The 19981-nt window shown below is 43.3% G+C and overlaps 1 protein-coding gene across 1 annotated transcript in view; it reads left to right on the top strand.

Annotated features, from left to right (window-relative positions):
* Positions 1 to 2267, top strand: part of nkd1 (NKD inhibitor of WNT signaling pathway 1) — a 55649-nt gene extending 53382 nt beyond the window's left edge. Inside the window, exon 10 of the mRNA XM_079497194.1 lies at positions 1047 to 2267. Coding sequence (XP_079353320.1) covers positions 1047 to 1651 — 605 coding nt within the window. The 3' untranslated portion in view covers positions 1652 to 2267. The remainder of the gene's footprint in view (positions 1 to 1046) is intronic.
* Positions 2268 to 19981: the final 17714 nt, after the last annotated feature.

The following is a 19981-nucleotide window of genomic DNA, read 5'->3' as shown; positions in this document are numbered from 1 at the left end:
TGTTTCACTTAACCCGTTACGGTTTTCTGAAAAAAACTGTCATGTCAAGGTCAAAGGTCAAAGATGTGCACAAATGTAAAAAAAAAAAAAGCAGATCTTGAGCTTCTATATATGTGCTATACAATCACAAAATCTTATCCAACAATAATAAAATATTCAAAGTTTTGGGTCTGAGGGGCCAAATCTAATCGAATGGTCGTCCGTGGCTCAAATGCCAAATAAATAATGGACCCTGATGAAAAGGGTTGAAAACCACTGCTCTACAACAGAACATTACAACATAAAACCTTTTGAGAGATGAGGTATGAGGGGAGAGGTCCACGGTGCCTTTGAAGCCTCCTCCAGACTGTCCCATTACCCCAGCCAGCAGCACCTGCCCTGGAGCTATTAGGTGTAGCGGCGGCCTACTGCAAGCCCTGGCCAGTACAAACATCTGGGGCCCGGGCGAGGCACAATACATCAAGTGTCTGAAGGGCCCGACTCCCATCAGCACTAAGGGCCAAGTGAATTATTACGTTTAATAAGCCGCCGCCCTTGATCCGACTTATCAGCGATGACACAGTGATTATTATAATGTGTCCCCTGTTAGTGCAGTGCGGTGTGTGTGCGTGCGTGCGTGCGTGTGTGTGTGTCACGTTTTGTCATGCTTATCCTTTGGAAGAAATGGGTCTGAAAAACTAGGCTGTGTCCTGAATGATGTGGCTTTCCACTGGACTCGCATTAAAGAGTGGCCGCTGTCGCCATGTATACATAATGGGTTATTTTTGAATGAGTTACTTATTCTGCTTCAGGCAAGCGCTCTTGGACGGCTGCCTTTTTCTCATACTGAGAATTCTGACTTGGCACTTCAGGGTTTATTTTGAGTGTACTTATTGCTCATGTGCGTTTGTCGTAATTATACAGGATTAGCGTGTACTTATGCTGTAATGCAAAAATTCACACACACAAGAATAAGGCCTTTATAAAGTGAAATGTTAACACTTTAATGCTTTACTGTGTGCAACTGTGCATTGACTTTTTGTCTTTCTCCCCTGTCTCCACCGCAGCTACCACCACAGAGCCGGCCAAAGCCGAGCCTCCATCCCGCTCGGCCAACCAGGCCAGGTCTCGGTCTCAAGAGCCAGAAAACGGCCCGTCTTCTTACTCCCACCACCGCCGCTCACAGATCGCCATGGAAGCCGCCGGCGTCCCAGACAGCCTCGGCCACGCCCGGCCCCGCGGTCACGGTCAGGACTCGGGGGGGAAGCACGCCTTCCGCTCGCCCAAGACCCACGGCCGCACGCCGACCGGCGCTCAGGCCAGCGGAGGCCGGGTGATGCGGAGCCGCGGAGGAGGCGGAGGAGGAGGAGGTGCGCCTCCGCCTCCTGTGCTGCCCAGCAAGACCCCTCCCCACCACCACCAGTCGGCCGCCCCCTACCGCAAGCACAAGCAGCGCTCGTCCAAGGAGGCCGGGGGCTACCGGGCGCTGGGCTCCCTGTCGGCCCCGGGGCCGGGGCCCGTGGTGATGGAGAAGGAGAAGGTGAGGGACCTGCCCGGCGTGCTGCTCTACAAGGGGGGCAGCGGCGGGGGGCTGGCGCAGGTGGTGCAGCGGCACGAGCACCACCACCACCACGAACACCACCACCACTACCACCACTTCTACCAGTCCTGAAGCAACCACGCCACACCCAACCGCCTGCCTCCACCACCTAGTAGCCCCAAACCCCCAATCCCGTCACTCATACTAGCCTCCACCCCGATCCAGCAGGCTCTCCACAGTACAGTACAGTATACAGTACAGTACAACCAGGATTGTCGTAAAGGACGTTGTTTTTTTGTTTGTTTGTTTGTTTTCTTTTTGGACAAAGCAGCTACTGGCCACTGTAGTTGGGGGCATGCATGGGGAGGCCGGGGAGGAGGACCATGGGAGGTGAAGTCCAGTGCAGAGCAGGTGGGGAGCAGGGAGGAGATGGTACAGGAGGAGCCCTCCCTCAGTGCTACATACAGAGCAGCCTAATGGAGGAGAGGGAAGGAGAAGACAGCTGGACTCCAGCAGTTTCTCTGGCCCTGGCTCGCCTGGATCCCACAAGAAACCCACAGACTTTTAAAAGGCTGGCTCTAAACCAGCACCACGATCCTTCCAGACCACTAAGCCAAAAGGTTTGTAATGAAGGGGAAAAGAGGGACTCAAAAAGGCAGAAAGACTGTGATGTATAGAGGAAAATTTTATATGAAGGAATAGGTGAAGGGAGAGCAAAAAAAAGGCACAGTGTGTGTGTGTGTGTGTGTGTGTGTGTGTGTGTGTGTGCGTGCGTGCGTGTGTGTGTGTGTGTGTGTGTGTGCGTGCGTGCGTGCGTGCGTGCGTGCGTGCGTGCGTGCGTGCGTGCGTGCGTGCGTGCGTGCGTGCGTGCGTGCGTCCGTGCGTGACAGCAAGCGTGCTTGTGTGGTATGTATAAAAGGAAACTTGTATATTGAGTGTGTGTGCGCGCGGGGTGCCTTTCCGTGTGCATGTGTGAGCGCGTGCACGTGTGTAAGGGGTGTTGCGACAACTGTGTCAACATTGTAAACCACTTGAAGAGGGCTCATGGGTGTAGTTAGTATTTAAAAACAAGACAAGTCAGGCAAGTATTAAAAGACTCAAATGAAGAATCTGACTCGTAGCACACAGGCAATAATACCAGGAAAAGTACAAAAAACAATACAGAAATGAAAATGTGGAGTTTATTTTCTAGTGAGAATAGAAACCCCCAATCAGCTGCTACCTCTAGTTTTAATCTAAATATCGGTATTATGATTACTTTCTATCAGCATTCACGACACAAATAAGAAAATAATAATGCCACAAATGTACAGTGACAAGATCTGTTCCTTTTATTACCCTACATTGTTTGTACATACGGTATATATTGTTGTTATCAACTTTATATAAGCTTTATTGATAATGTGATATGTTTGTATTCACAATCTGCAACGTTTTGTTTGTTTGTTTAACTCCATGCCTACATTTTGTAAGACCACTAGGAGTCTCTTTTTTAATGTATTTTTGTTTTCTTTCTTTTTTTTAAACACAAACATCATTCTCAGTCTCCTTTTTAATATATAAATATCTATAATGCTATAAGGCAGTGGTTCACGAAAATGTGCCAGGGAAAAAAAGGCAAAAAATAAAATGGGTCTCAAGTGTTTCAACCTCATTTAGCTGGGACCCCCCTGGTATTCCTTCAAGGACCCCTGGGGTTCCCCTCTTTGAGAACCATGCAGTGCCATAAAGCAGTGGTTCCCAAACGTTTTAGCTCGAGACCCAAAAGATACATTTACCGTCTCCCCAGGACACACACTATAGTGAAAATAGCATATCTACGAGCACCTGGATCTGCTATTTTCACTACTTCTTAATAAAAGTTGTGTTTATTTTAATTTATGGAATTTCTTTTATTTATTTATTTTTCATGTAATTATTTTGAAAAAGTTTAGAATTATTTTTATTTCAAATATTATTTTAAATTTGTAGACATTGTTGATAACCTTTTGAAATAATAATGATGATAATAATAAAGAAAACTGAAAAACATTATGTATTTACTCAAGACCCATATAACAATTAGTGTTAGGGAGTGTTTTATTAATCCCACTCCCGCCCGCTCCCGTTGGATTTCTGACTATTCCCGCCCGCTCCCGCAATGATTTCATTCTTTGACCGCCCGCAGTGACCGCCTGTCCGCCGCTCCTGCCCGCAACAAAAAATTAAGTCCCATGTAGTTCCGCACCATCCCGCAATGATATCGTTTAGTCCTGCTAAACCAGCAATATTTCCAAACAGAATGAGATTGAGCAGGCGTGCACGACAGATGAGTTGTTTATTTGTTGCTTAGTTTAGTTTAGTAGTTGCTCACAGTCAGATAGAGGGAAAGTGTTTTGCGACAGGACATATATTATAGGTAGGCCTATTATGCTTAAATTGTAGGGTGCAGCGTGAGCCGTGAGAACGAGAGAGAGAGAGAGAGAGAAAGAAAGGGATAGGTGATGATGGTTATAAAATATTGTAGGCCTACTCATCCTTGTGTTTTGTTTCACAGCAATAATAAGGGGAACAGCACACAGGGAAAAGCAAAAAGGGGTTTAGAACAGAGAATATCTAAACATACTTCTCATAGTCACTTTGATTACTAATGATTGACAGGTGCGGCCGCGCTCCCGTTCCGTACCTGCGGGGTGCGCTCATGCACGCACTTTGGGAGCGTGCCTGAAGATGTCTCTTGGACTTTATTACAGAAAGACAGTGAGACTCCACGTACTGTATGGGGTGTTGTCCAGCACAGTAGGGGAAATTATGTTCTTATCTTGCTAAAGTGTATAAAATATAAGTTCTGTATCTGGTTAATTGCGGGAGAATGCGGGATTTTGCAGGGCCCGCTGGTTTTATCTTGACCACCTGTTCCCGTCCGCAGGTATTTAAATACTGCCCGCGCCTGCAACATTTGCGTTGGGTCCCGCGGGTACGGTGGGCTCCAGCTCCCGATGCAGGGCTCTACCATAGAGCACCCCTTTCCCCGTTTCAAATAATAATAGCTGACCCCTAAGTGCACAGACACCCGATCAGGCCTGCTCTGCTTTTCACATCCATGGCTTTGGGATCATCATGAGCTACAAAATGAAATAATATCCCACAGAAAGAAAAGTTCTGCTGTTTGAAAACCTCACCTCACCACTCCTGTGGCTGAGGCTCTTCATTGAACACTGAGGCTTGGCCTGTCCCTGCAGTCACACGCTGACACATACAGTCATATATTGTAGGTGAAAAGGATGAACAATATTTGGAAGACCCTTCAGCTCTTCAAAATGTAATGTAATACTCAAAGCATGTGGTCCGTGGTCATTTTCTAGACACCTAGGTTAACCACATGAACCCTTTAGCGTCCCTATTGTATTCTGAGCATGACATAATAACAAAAGATCTACAAGTTCATAATGACACGTTGTGAGCTTTAGAAGGGGAGTGGGGGTGGAGACAAGTAGGCCTACAGACCGGTTGGGGACCCTGTATGGTCAACAAAGCACAAAGGGTTTAGAAAGGCGTTTGGAACCTGTGTCTAAGGCAGGGGTTCTCAGCTGTGGTCCTGCAAGCACTCAGACTAGAGCTAGATTTGTGTTCTATAGGTATTCCATTGCATTCAGACTATACAGTTAGATTTGTGTTCTATAGGTATTCCATTGCATTCAGACTATACAGTTAGATTTGTGTTCTATAGGTATTCCATTGCATTCAGACTATACAGTTAGATTTGTGTTCTATAGGTATTCCATTGCATTCAGACTATACAGTTAGATTTGTGTTCTATAGGTATTCCATTGCATTCAGAAGACTGGATTGGAGCAGAGAACTAAAACCTCATTTTGCAAACATTATTTTCAAGAATTTCCTACTCAAAAAACCTTTTTTTGGCTTTGGCAGGTCAATGAGAACAAGACAACATAAGAACTTGTTGTGCTTTGCTGGCGTTCAGTTTGGCAATGTATTTTTGTGATTTTTCAATAACAAACACAACCTGCATTAAAACTACACTAAACACCCCTCTAACATTCTATTGTTAATAATAGTGATTATATCATCTGTAATGTATTACAAATTGTTAATGCACCAATCCTTTAGTATATAAATAAAAGTAGTCCCATACTAAAGTTCGGCAAATCATGCATCTCCCAGGACCTAGCCAAACACCTGCTAGCCAAACATCATGTGTAAATGGGAGACAGCCTGGGCATGGCCATCGGTGCATGAGCCAACCAGCCAGCTCACATGTTGGCATAGTGCTCTGTGCTACAGGATGCATTGTGGAATGTGTCCGTCATCTGTCGTCAATGGCAGGAAAAATGCTGGTGGTGTCTGCATGTTCTCCCCACAACGGTTGGGTCCTAGATCAATGGTTCTCAAACTATTTCATGTCAAAGGCCACAAATTGATATCTTCTCCGTCGGGTGGAATCTGCCGGGTCCGAAACGGTGCCTTATTTTCAGGATTCAAATTCAGTAGTTTCGAATAGCCAAAGTAGCCTATACTCATTTTGCTGGGCACCCCCCACCCCTCCCCTACATGACAGAGCCAGCGCTGCAATCCCCACCAGAGCCGTAACTCACCACTCCAAGCCTGCTGTCAGTGGTATCACCCCTAACGCAGTGGCCTGAGCCAGCAGTGACCACGATAAGCTCCATTGTCCCAGTGCACTGGAGACAGGAAGGAAAGAGACACTGGAGTCACTTTGGTCCGGCTAGATTCGTCATGCCCAGGATGTCGTGCAGGCAACGTGGTTTTGCTTACCACAGTGCTTCTCATGCATTTTCATGTCAATGACCACCACATTTATACGTTTTTGGCCGCCGCTTGAAAATAAGTCGTGCTAACAAAAAGGATTCTTAAAAATAAAATAGGGTAAGTGTTTTAAACTGTTTCTCATTTTGCTGGTACCCCATGAAAGCTCCTCATTCCCCGGACCCGTGCACTTTGGGAACCAGGGTCTTAATTACCATGAAGGTGAGAGCACCACCTATATGGCATGTGGAATATTGCTAAACCACCCCGTCGTCGTGCAATACTTCCTGTAAATGCCGCCACCTCCACCAAACTGCCAGTTTATCAATTAAAACTGGCTTATGGCCAGCCTAATTAACAGTGGATTGTGCCTTCTGCCTGCACTATTCATATGTTTCATTCATATAATTCGTCATTTTAATGCCAATAGAAACATCTGTGATATACACACTATATCTCATTCTGACACGGCAATAGTATTATACTCAGTCCTGATGGTGGCGGTAACGTCACCATAATGCCGATAATAGACCAAATAGAGCGAATCTGGCGAAAGCACTTCCGGTTTAACAAACCATAACATCCGGTAGTAGTTTTGGACTGTGCAGCACTGTCAGATGTCCGGGATGCTAAGCTATCATCGTATTTTTTATAACTAAGTCAAATTAAGCTCTAATCAAGCCCCAAATATTGCATTTTACGCAGCGATGCACATAAAGACGTGCGTGATCGACCGTGCACGCACAGATTTCGTCCGGTTTTAGGTAGATTACATCGGCCGTTAGCCAAACAAGCTAAAAGTTGCTACATTTTGTTACATTAAGCCCCCGATTATAGGGAATTAAACGCTCGCGTCAATTACGTCACTGGCCATAAGGGATTTATTGATTCATCGCGTCAATTACGTCAATAGCCATAAGGGGGTGAATGGCAGGTGATATTCTAGAATTTGACTTTCTCTAAGCATGTGGCGTGAGTCCCAGCCCAGGTGTACAAGCAGGTGTGACACAGTGTAAAGTGTGCCAGGTACTCCACATTGGCCTAGTCACGTGTTTTCCTTAAGGGAAATAATTAAGGGCTCATTCACAGCATCTCCTCTGCAGTGGCAAAACTCCATGGGGATGGCCTGGGCCGTGGCTCAGCGGTCCAGGCACCTTGGCTGGTAATCCAGTCTGGCATTGTGCCGCGGGTTCGACTCCCGATCCCGACAGCCTTTGCTGCATGTCACCCCCCATCTCTCTCCACATTTCCTGTCAGCCTACTGTCTATCCCTCCATAAAAAAGATATACTGTAATAATGGCAAAAGCCACAAAAACATTAAAAACAAAACAAAAAATACTCCATGGGGATGAGCCCTCTCATGGGAGCCTTTCAGGCAGTGTGTGTGGGGGGTCACAGCTGTATCGTAACCCAAACCACACACACACACACACACAGCTTTTGAGAGATGCCAAGTCCCAAACAGATTCCTCCAACCCCGCCCCCGCTGCAACCCTATAACTCTTTTGTCGATGTCGATGTCGTCCAACCCCTACCCCCCCAACCCTACCCACACACACACACACACACACACACACACACACACACACACACACACACACACACACACACACACACACACACACACACACACACACACACACACACACACACACACACACACACACTCAGACACACACACACACACACACACACACACACACACACACACACACACAAGTGGGGTGTTGATGCCCGCACCTGACTCTCGCTAGTCTTAACACTGTGAAAATGGACCCCACTGGTTGGATTAATGGATAGCCTAAAGGCCATCCCCTTCAGGGTGGTCCAATTAGACACGCTGTGTGTGTGTGTGTGTGTGTGTGTGTGTGTGTGTGTGTGTGTGTGTGTGTGTGTGTGTGTGTGTGTGTGTGTGTGTGTGTGTGTGTGTGTGTGTGTGTGTGTGTGTGTGTGTGTGTGTGTGTGCATGTGCGTGCGTGCGTGCATGTGTGTGGGGGGGGTTCTGCACACCTTTAGGTGTAAAAGTCTTAAGGCCCCATTACACGATAAGGGGTGGGGGGGCTGAGGAAGTGTAGACATGCAGTGATACATTGCTTCTCAAGGCACTAGCTGAGGATTGTGCTTTTGGTTCTGGCTTTAGTCACACTCTCCTCTGCCTTCGTCACATGGCCTACTGAACATCATCACATCGGGCAGATTAATGACAGCATGTGCTCAGTGTGGTCTACTGCCTAATGCCCATAGAACCAGGTCCTGGTAAACCATCCCATTTTAATGGGTTGCGACTCATGAGTAAATATATATTTCTTTTATCATTTCAAAGGATTTGTTTTTACAAAAAAAAAAATGAAATTTTAAAGAAATGTATAGACATTTGACAGAATTTCATACATTTTCAAAACATAATAAAGAAAATTCCATAAATACACAAACTTAGTAGTGAAAATAGATGTTGTGAGCTTGTAGAGGGGTCCCGTCTACAATTTCTCTTTTGGATCTTGGGCTAAAAACTATTGAGTTTTCTTCTTTTTTAACATAAATATTCTCTTCTATAGGGGGCCCTGGCTCAGAGGTGTGTTCGTGGCCAAATACATATCAATCAAGTCAAATACATAATGGGTCTTTGGCATGAAAATGTTTGAGAACTACTGTCATACATCATCCCAGCCAGATGAAGTGTGGCTTAGCTTAGTGTGGTGTCAGGAAATATGCCCATGTAGGACACTCCCAAGAATACAAATGAAGATTCACATTTCAACACTATTTTCTTCCCCATTGCAGTATAAAAATCAGTAACTATGTTTTAATAAATATTTTCTTGTTTTGTTTTTTAAGATAAAATAAAAATAGATTTTAATTAGAGTGTCCGCCCTGAGACTGGGAGGTCTCAGGGCTCAAATACTGTACAAATGGGACCCAGTGCCTCCCTGCTTGACACTCATCAAGGGTTGGATTGGGGGTAAGTCCCTGCGACATACTATAGCGTCATGTCCAGGGGGTGTACTGTACTTGTACATCAAGCTGCCTCACGCTACAGAAACAGGAGATAGGCTCCTGCCCTATGGGCCCCATGGCTCGGCAAGGCTATTTACTTACTTACCCCGTCTTCCAACGTGCCTCCTCAGGAGACTTGGCTCAGATCTGAAGCCATTTGATTTGGCATTAGGAACCCGTTGCGACCGCATGCCCTTGCTGGCGTCGACCCCAGGCAGGGTTCGAACCCACTAACCACTATGTTAACCACTATGTTAATACAATATAACTTAAAATTTGGTGGTTGACGTATTTTGTCTTCCTGATTGTGAAGATTCAATTTATTCCCTGAGCGAGCAAGCAGGCTCTATTAGCTCAATGGTAAAACAATCAAAGAATTATGTCAGCACTTGCGCATGAAACCAGGTTCAAATCCGGGGTAGAAGAGGAAAGTTATATAGTGCAGCAAGTTACCAAATGACCCATCTAAAAGTGCCATATTTGTTTTCTTATTTGGCATATAGCGATGTAAAAGTGGGTGTCACTTTTTGTTTTTTTTAATTTGTGGGTAGGCATGTCATTTTTGAGCTGTCATATAATGCAATTCCCTGTGGCTTGAACAGACCATATTTTTCCTGTTTTTATGAGATTGTCAGTATTTAGAGACAAGACATTTTATGTGTATTCCACCACTAAGTTGTTTTGTAAGAGATCTATTATTATCTACTTTTTTTTTTAGTTTTACTGATGTATATAGTGTGCGGACTGTTAAACCAGTATAATGTAGAAGGAATATAAGGCTTATTATTGATGAAAACTAATTATGTCAAGCTATCTTCACTGTGCTATCTGCACCGTGTCAACCCCTGCATATGCTCAATTTATGATATAAATTGTATCCGTCATAAGACGGTGTCGGGTGTTGGAAGAGGTTTTTCTCTGACTGTCATTTATCTCTTGCTGGAAAAAAAAGAAATAAATCAGATCCGTCTGAACTGAGTGGTGCCAGGGACGGATTAACCCCACAAGGGCCCCTGGGCCGGTACATCTTTTGGGGGGCCCCTAGCGCACGTGCGAGCAGAACTTTCGAGGTTTTTTGTGTTTTTATAAAGATTTTTACCTAAATTTAACAAAATCAATGGCCAATCAAGGTCAAGGTCAAGGTAAACTTTATTGTCCACAAGGGAAATTTGTCTTGGGCTTTCACCCCAGCTACATCAATCAAACATCAATGACAAACAAAACACATTACAGAGGAAGACACAACATTACACAATTGCACACATGATGTGGATAATCTAGCCTCACACAGTTACTGCTGTTTCAGAGCCTCGTTCAACATCTTAGTTGATGCTGGTACAAACGATTTCTTAAATCTGATGTACTTCCACTTTGGTTCTTTGTATCTTCTCCCAGAGGGCAGAAGTACAAACTCGCCATGTAAAACATGGGTAACATCACTGACGATTTTTTTAGCCTGTTTTAATGTAGCCTGCTCATAAATAGACTGCAGAGAGGGGAGTTGTCTTACCCCTATGATCTGTTTTAATGTAGCCTGCTCATAAATAGACTGCAGAGAGGGGAGTTGTCTTACCCCTATGATCTGTTTTAATGTAGCCTGCTCATTAATAGACTGCAGAGAGGGGAGTTGTCTTACCCCTATGATCTGTTTTAATGTAGCCTGCTCATAAATAGACTGCAGAGAGGGGAGTTGTTTTACCCCTATGATCTTCCCTGCAGTCTGCACCAATCTGAACAATTTGGACCTCAGTTGCACTGAGAGATTACCGAACCAAACTGTGATGCCAAACCTGACCAGGCTTTCCAAGACTGCTCGATAGAACACTAACATAAATCTTTGGTCAACACCATGAACCCTGAGACGCCGAAGGAAGTGCAGTCTTTGCTGTAGTTTACTACAGAGACTGTCAACATGTGTATTCCAAGTTAGTGAGTTGTCAATACAGATCCACAAGTATTTATATGAGGCGACCTGTGAGATGGTCGAGTCATGGATGACCACAGGCCTGTGATCACCAATACTCTTGGGGTCAAACACCATCTCCTGTGTCTTCTTAACGTTAAGAATAAGGTGGTTGTCATCACACCACTTTACAAAGTTCTGTACCTCTAAAAAGTAGTCAGCTACATCCCTATCCTTATCCAGAAGGGCTAAGATGGCAGTGTCATCCGAGAATTTAATGATGTAATTGTTCGGGTTGCCACTTCTACATTTCTCATTTGTATACAGAGTAAAAAGGACAGGTGAGCTTACGCAGCCCTGAGGTGCTCCAGTACTCAGGGTTCTGCGCTCTGACATAGTGCCATTCACACTGACCCTTTGTGTACGTTTAGTTAAGAATGAATGGTACCATCTAATAATAAGAGGATGGACATTAAGGTCCCTCAACCGCTTGAATGTCCCCAGGAGTTTTTTCAGGGCCTCAAACCCATTACAGGGCTTTACATTTTCCCAGAAGGACCCCTGAGAGCCAAGGGTCCCTGGGCCACAGCCCCATTGGCCCAATGGTTAATTTGGCCCTGAGTGGTGCTGTTAGGTCTGTATCTCATAGGAGGGCTGTGGGCAGTTCAGAAACCCGTCCACCAGTGACACCATCATTAGGCAGATCTTTTTTTTTTAAAACAAAACATATTATTTAGATTATTATTATCGTGAGAACAATGGCTTCCATTATCGCATTGCAACTCTTCAGGAATATAAAGCTTTCCGTTTCTATTAGCTTGGATTCCCCATCGATGATGTCACCGGTGGATGGGTTTCTGAACTGCCCACAGACCTCCCATGAGACACAGACCAAGTAGAAGAAAATTGTGGCATTTTTTCATGAACATTAGGACCTATTATATGAAGATAGGTTGAAAAGTGGTGAAGTGGTCCTTTAAGTACAGTACTTGATAAAATGCACTTTTGACTGCAGCATCACATACAGTGATGTGCATGTTTATGTTCTGATGTAGCGTTTGATGTGGGCATACACAGTCAGGGAACCGTGTGTGCGTGTGCGTGCTTGTGTCTGTGCCTGTGTGTTTGTCTGAGGGCCAAACGTAGTGGCGGTTGCCTTATATATTTTGAGGCATTAATACTATAGGCTATTAGAAGCTTTTAATCCAGAATTGATCAATGTCACCACGGGCCACATACTGTACACTGTATAAAACAAAAGTAAAATGAACAAACTGTACAAAAAAACAAATTTCCAAAAGGGCATGTTGCTGTCTAGAGGGCAAAAGGGCAGGTGCTCTAGCACCACCTAGTGTCAATCTGTGCATGCCCCTAGAGCTCTCTCTAGGGGCATGCGACATGTGTGTGTGTGGAGAAGGCTACTGTCCATCCAACCAGTGTAGTCACAGAGGACACGCCAGTCTGGCTGACCACGTACAGCTGGTCCAAACAAGTCACGCTCTAGACGTGAACACGCTTTCATAACGTAGTGGAAACCCTGTATGTCCAAAGCTGAAAAAATAGCTCTTGTTAATATGGATACAAGATAAATATTCATATATATTTTTCATAAAAACAGTTTCAGCGCTGCAGTAAGACAAATAATAAAGAGACTATGGGTTTTATCTCCCATTGGCTTAGAGGCGCTAGAGGCAGCCAATCGTGAAAAAGTGTCCATTAGGTCCTCTATAGCCTCAACATCGACAGTATATTTTTAGCCAGGTTGCACCTGGCTAAAAATATGTGTGACACTGTAGTATGAAAATGTCTTACTGTATCTATGAAAAAAATGAAAAGAACATGCATGTATGAGGTTTCCACTGGACAGTAACAATATGCATCTGAGCTTATCTCCTGCGGCAGCGTCTGCCTCGTGGCAACACAACATGCCGTTTGCTTCCAAATCGTATTAAATAAGCATGGCCATGCATCTCCTTTGATTGGTACCATTGTGACAAATGACCTCTATCCAAACACAACTCACCATCAGTCATGGTGCTGTCCTGCCCTCCAACAGCACAGCAGAGCAAATTAACTACTTACATAAAGGTCGATTTAAAGACAGGGCAACAGATCATTTTAATTGCTGGGAATTCAGAAAAAAAAGTGAACTATGTTATAATTTGGCATTCTCATATACAGTAGGCAAAATACACAGGAAGGCTACTACGAATGGCACTTAGCGTCACATGGGCGGACCACATACAGCTGGACCTCTGGTCCTCTATTGACCTTATGCACATGCACCACTGCCATCTTGCCTGCAAGGTGGTAACTGGGGGCTATATCTTGCGCAAACCTTTTAAAATAGTTCAAATAGCTGATCTACAAGCTCACAACGTGTAGACGGCTAGTTGAACTATTTTAAAATGATTTTCAAAATAGTAAAACATGGCTAATAAGTTTAGGGATAAGGGATAAGGCGCAAGATGGAGACCCTGGGTGTAATTTCCCATTGACAGCCCATTCATCCAAATAGAAAAGTCCTATCTGATTGTATTAAACCAGTAAGACGCACGTCGCATACAGGGTTTGATGAGGTCAGATGGAACATATGGAATGTCAGAACAGGTCAGCTCCATATATGGAGATCTAAGGGTGGCAGCGGGGCAGTGTCTTGAGTGTCCAGGGTTTGATGAGGGCCCAGGTAGGGCCGGGCCTTAATTTTCGGGCCTGTTGAGAACTCTAGTTTTCAGCAGCTGCCGGGCGCAGCTGCACAAATAACTTTGGAGCAGGCCAGTCTAGAGTTTAAATGGACAGGTATCAGTCAAAAGGGAGACGTCGAAGGGGAAGGATGGATGGGAAAGGATCAACATATGTAATGTCATAATAGGTTCTGACATATATCCATATACTAATATTGATGGCATACAGGATCTCCATATATGGGCTTAATTGCGACAGCAGGTCGCATTTACTATGACATCAGGGATTTCCAACCCTGATGATGTCACGTGATGTCACGAGACCTGGGCACCATATATGGGGGCTTGCCCCATGTATGGTGATTTTGAGTGATACACTGACTGACTGACTGACGGAATGACCGACTGACCAACTGACCGACTGACTGACTGACTGACTGAATGACCGACTGACCGTAGACATGTTATGAGCTACTTCCTGTCAATAAATTCCTTGCAGGTGATTTTCTTTTTTTGCAGTGTTTGGAAGTGCTCGTTGAATATAACGGCCCATGCGTACCACCTGTTTTGAATTTGACATAATGCAGGAGGCAGCAGGAGGTTGCTTTACTGATAACGAGATGTCCATTAGAGTAAAGCAGAGAGAGCACGAGGAGGCCGACAGTGCAGGGAGTGTGAAGAACAACATTTATATGGAAATATTATAACAAGTATCAGTCCGTACACTATAGGGCCTATGATAATATAATAATTAAAACATGTTCTAGACATTCTAATGATCACAAAAATATATATTACAGGCATTTTACTTAAAAATTAAAAAAATAAAGGTTAAAGGTCAAAGGTTAGTCAAAGTCCAGAGATTTTGAAGTGTTTGCCTCTGTGGGTTTTTTTTATATGCAAATATGACTTTGATTGATTTGATATGACTTTGATTGACATCAAAAAGGGCCTGTATTGGGGTTTGGCCCAATGCAATACTTAGTTTAAGAGTGTTGCACACAAACATCAGTAGCGTTAAAAAAAAGAAAAAAAACGTACAGTACCAATTCTATCTCCCCCACTATTTCCCACTCCAAGGGGGTTTGTCTTATAATGTGATGCCAGTGGCGCTATTACAAAGCCCCCTCAGGCACATTTTTTAACTATTTTCAGCAATGGGATAATATTTTTTGGTGGTATAGATCTTGTTGAGCTGGTCATTTTGAAAGTAGCTCTCAAGTCAAAAAAGTGTGGGCACCCCAATATGCACAGTATGCACAGTTGCACACTCAGAATTCTTCATAGCCTACCAGCTGCCTATTCATGAGTTATAGTTAACCCTTCTCATTTTAAGTCATTTAAGGGATTTACAGACAGGCCAGGCCACTGTCTGCCTCCCTGTGTAGTTATTCCCATGATCGGCACAGTGCGACGCCACAGATCAAAGTGAGAACGCAGGCGTATGTCGTTCCCTGAGTGGAAAGCCCTTAATGTTTCCACCTCTGGTTCTCATGGAGATATACGTACATCATGACTTACTGCCAGCTGAGACAGAGACCGACACAGAAGAACTCTCTGATACTGAAGATGTGCACGAGCACACACGCACGCACGCACGCACGCACACGCACGCACGCACGCACACACACATTCTGAATTTGTGGTTTTGCTATGAAACCATATGTTAATTGTTAATGCACAAATGTAAAAATGTCCTGACCTTTCCGGGCTGTGTAATTTCTGTCCAGTGGGTTACTTTATATCCACCTTCCAGAATTCTGATGAGGTAACAGGGTAAACTGTTTACTTTAGATGATTTTACCACATCATTTTCTTAATTGAATTATTTTCTGTTCTCATTTTATTGCTTCTGCTAGCACTTATGTTCAGTTTTATTGCAAGAGTAAAACAAATATTGCCTGGCCCTAGCCTATAACTGCAGCCATGGCATGCACTTGACTTAGCCATGCAGTGATGGAAGAAGTACTCACATTTTGTACTAGTAAAAGTATACAATACCCTAATGTAGAAATAGTCTGTTACAAGTACAAGTCCGGTATTAAAAAATGTACTTGAGTAAAAGTACAAAAGTATTGGCATGAAAATATACTAGTTTTCAAAAGGTATACAATGATTACAAATCATTTAAAAAATATCCGAAGTATAGGGATGACGTGATTAATGTATGTTTTATATAGTCAATATCTATTCTACAATTCAAAATAGCAGATCTACAAGCTCACACCGTGACCTGTTGTGAGCTTGTAGATCTGCTATTTTCAAATACGGTAGCCAAAGTATAGGGATGAAGTGGTTAATGTATGTTTTGTAATAAGTATCAATTTCTACAAAGTAAGTAATGAGGACAATATTGTATACTTTTCACTCCACTAGAATGACAACTTTAGTTACTAGTTACTAAGTAACTAGGGCTAGTTACTAAGTAACTAGTAACTGGAGTGAAAAGTATACAATATTGTCCTCCTGAGATTTAGTGGAGTAGAAGTAAAAGTATTGAAATTGTACTCAAGTACTTCAGTACATGTACTTAGTTACTTCACACCTCGATCACCAATAGGTGAGCTGAGCTGAGCCACATACTGTAGAAAATAGTATAACATACTCTGAACTTTTTCTGCACTGTCTATCTTTTAATATTTCTGTCATTCAACTCTTTCTGTTTGTTTGTTTTTAACTCTGGACCAATCTGTACACACCATCAGACTGTCCTTTTGATCTGAAACAAAGAGCAGGCAGGCTATACAATCACCATTGGCTCATCAAAACCTATTCACCGCAGTGGTTGGATAAACTACAACATGACGTCACTGAAGACGTGGTGATAAACGACTCACCTCTTATCCAAACATCTGTTTTTACTAACCTCCATCACCTAAAGGGTGATAAGGTCACCTAAAAATGGAGTATGCGGCCAGCTTAAGAGAGAATCATTACAGAACAGGAATCGTTAAAAACCTGAAGGATAGCGATCGTGTAGAGGATTTTGTTTCGGATGGACTATCTTGTCAGTGAATGTATTTATTGACTAACTGGTTGCTAAAGAGATGTTACATTTTCCTAGAACATATCATCCAGTCTTCTTCTTCCCAGCTTGAACTGGGCCTACTCCATAATTCAAGAGCAACAGCAACTTACTGAACATTGATCAACTAACTCCCCTTAAGTATCATTAGTTAATGAACGCAGTCAATTAAATACAATTAAATGTTATTAAAGTGTCAAATCACAACAGTCACTCATCGAATGGCAAATTCGGTATGCAAGAACTCAAAGAGAAGATTTTTTTCCGTCATTCTTTTTTTATTTTTTATTATTGAATAGCACTTAATGACATTCAGCAGTATAGTCAACATAGTCAACATTTTCTTTTTTTTGTTTACATTTCTGTGCCTTTTTTTTAATAGATCCCCCCTTGCCCTCCCCCCACCACTTCCAGGATCTGTCCATCTGTGGGCAATGTCATATTGCCAGTACACGTTCACAAGTGTATTGCGAGTGACCTACAGTAATTCAACGTATTATAACTATAAATGCACCAAGTCTGTGTGTGTGCACTGAAATCCACGTAACTCGAGAACGGTTCGCCCCACCGACTTCAAATTCGACACAGGCATTCCACACCCCCACAGGGAGTGCAGTGCCCGTTGTTGGTCGGTCGGACCCACGGTTGTCCAGAACTGCCACAAAGGGCCTCTGCCTGGGCCAGTCTACATATTTGGGCATGCCTGACAAAGAACTCCATATATGGGCGTAAAATGGGACACATCTGCCATCACTTCTGCCATCACTGCATAGACTCCATATTTGGGCATGTCTGTCAAAGAACTCCATATACGGGTTTGTCCCACCGACTTCTGACATCATTCTGACATCTGCACAGACTCCATATTTGGATTTTGGGCATGCCTGACAAGGAACATTGATGTTCTGACATCTGCATATGCAGCTGGCCTGTTCTGACATCACATTGAGGCTCTGACATCTGCATACAGCTGGCCTGTTCTGGTTCTGACATCTGTATAGACTCCATATTTGGGCATGTGCATGCCTGACAAAGAACTCCATGGGCATACAAAAGGACACAGACATAATAACTGGGTGAGGCATGCATTTCCAACTTGCATCTGCCCAATTGGCACCGCTCTAGTTGACATAAATATGGGAAAAATGAACGGATATGCCATGAATGTGTTTGTTGCTTTGTTTCCAGTATAGACAGAGAGGCTTTGAAGTGCGGATTGGCCCAGCGGGGTATGAGCTTCTGTAGAGGAGAGATGCTAAACGCCAGAGATGAAGGGGGCATGAGGTATAGACCATTACCAATAGAGGAGCAAAGAGCAAAGAAAAAGCAGATCCCAGTGATAATGTACATCTGTTCCGGAGAATTTATGGGCTTTGAACATTTTTTTCATGCAGGATAAGTGGGTCTCCTTTTTTTAACAGTATCTTGCAACTTCAAAGCATATTCTGGCTGGATAATGCAAATGATCACAATATCGTTGCTGTCGGGTGGAAACCTTGTATCTCCATAATTCAACTTATTTAAAAAGAATTATTCACTGTCATTGACGAATATATTCATAATTTCAATCCAAGGCGCAGATTGCCATTGGCAATTGGTTCGTCATTTGGTTGTTCAGTGTTTACGATATAGAGGGCGCCCTTCCGCAACCTGTGAGTGATCCTAGGACTTCCGAAGAAGAGTTTTTAGGTTTTATTTATTAGCAGGTAAACAAAAGTTAAAAACATGAGAACAATACAAGTACATAGGAGAAGTTAGAAGCCAGAAGGCTTATTGAGAACTTCCCCTAAAAGTATACACATTAAAAGTACCAGTAATAAGAGTACACCTGGAAATAAAAAGAATATCCTGCCAGTCCAGGCTAATGTTGTACGATTCATAAAACTTTTTTTTTCATTACTTACTATTTCCAGCGTTTTTGGTGAAAACAAGCTATATTCAACTGTCAATAAAATGACGGTGACACACTGTATTCCCTGATTAAGGTAGAGACTCTTGTCTTTCTTTTGAAATATTTGGTGTTTACATCGTCAATAGAACAAAATATGCTGTGGTAGATTAGTAAAAATTGATGCCACTGTGGGCAGGCAGACTCTTCTAGAGAAACTATGGCATGCAGGGAATGAGTTAACGCCCATCATCATACAAGAATGTCGCACAAAAGTAGTGAAAGAGATCTACAAGCTACACAAGCTACAACACATCTTGTAGATCAGCTATTAACACTATTTTCTAATTGTTAGGATTCAAAATAACGGTAGTGGGTTGCACACTTCAGAGACTTCAGTTCAAATAGTTTATTTCATATTTGAACAAACGTTTCGGCTATCCAGCCTTCATCAGTGTGTGTAATTGTTAGGGTTAAAATAATAATACAAAAGCAAGGCTTTTGGACATACAAGGTTTCCACCCGAAGCTTGCACGATATGCCAGCTTCTGTCTACTCAAGAGCATGAAAGAAAGAAGGGCGGAAATAGAGAATTAAAGCTAATTGGCATGGCAGCCTTTTATGTGTGGAGACAGAGAGAGAAGGGTGAAAAATGTAAAGCTCTTCAATAATTATCAAGTTCATAGAATTAAGGATGTGGCTGACTGTGTTAAAGTTCAGGGTGTCTGACCCCGGCAGTCATTTTGCGGTGAATGAATTGCACTCTTTACTGTTGACATTCTATACCCTGGGATGGTGCTTGTTCTAAAGCTGATAGGATGACGACTGGTTGAATTAATCAAAGCCTCTCTGCACACACAAACATATGCACACCTACTGCATTTACATATGCATACTATGCATGTATACATCACATAAATAGATATTTATACACACATCCTGCGCAGATCGCAAATAGTCTACACATAGGGGAAATATTTAAAACACTCGCCCATGTAGGCACACACACGCACGCACACGCACGCACGCACGCACTCGCACACACTGAAAAGCTGTTTATTCTTCTATAAACAGCTTTTGTCCCCACATGTCTCAAGAATTGCCATTGATCACAGTAAGAGAATTCCGGTCAAATGTCCGCTTAAATTTGTCCCCACCCGTCTCAAGTTTTGCCATTGACAGTGAACGGAGAAATTACGT

This window comes from Electrona antarctica, assembly GCF_951216825.1.
Source record: "Electrona antarctica genome assembly, chromosome: 3".
NCBI lineage: Eukaryota > Metazoa > Chordata > Actinopteri > Myctophiformes > Myctophidae > Electrona > Electrona antarctica.
The sequence above is the reverse complement of the archived record's forward strand: the minus strand, read 5'-3'. Positions and strand labels throughout refer to the sequence as shown.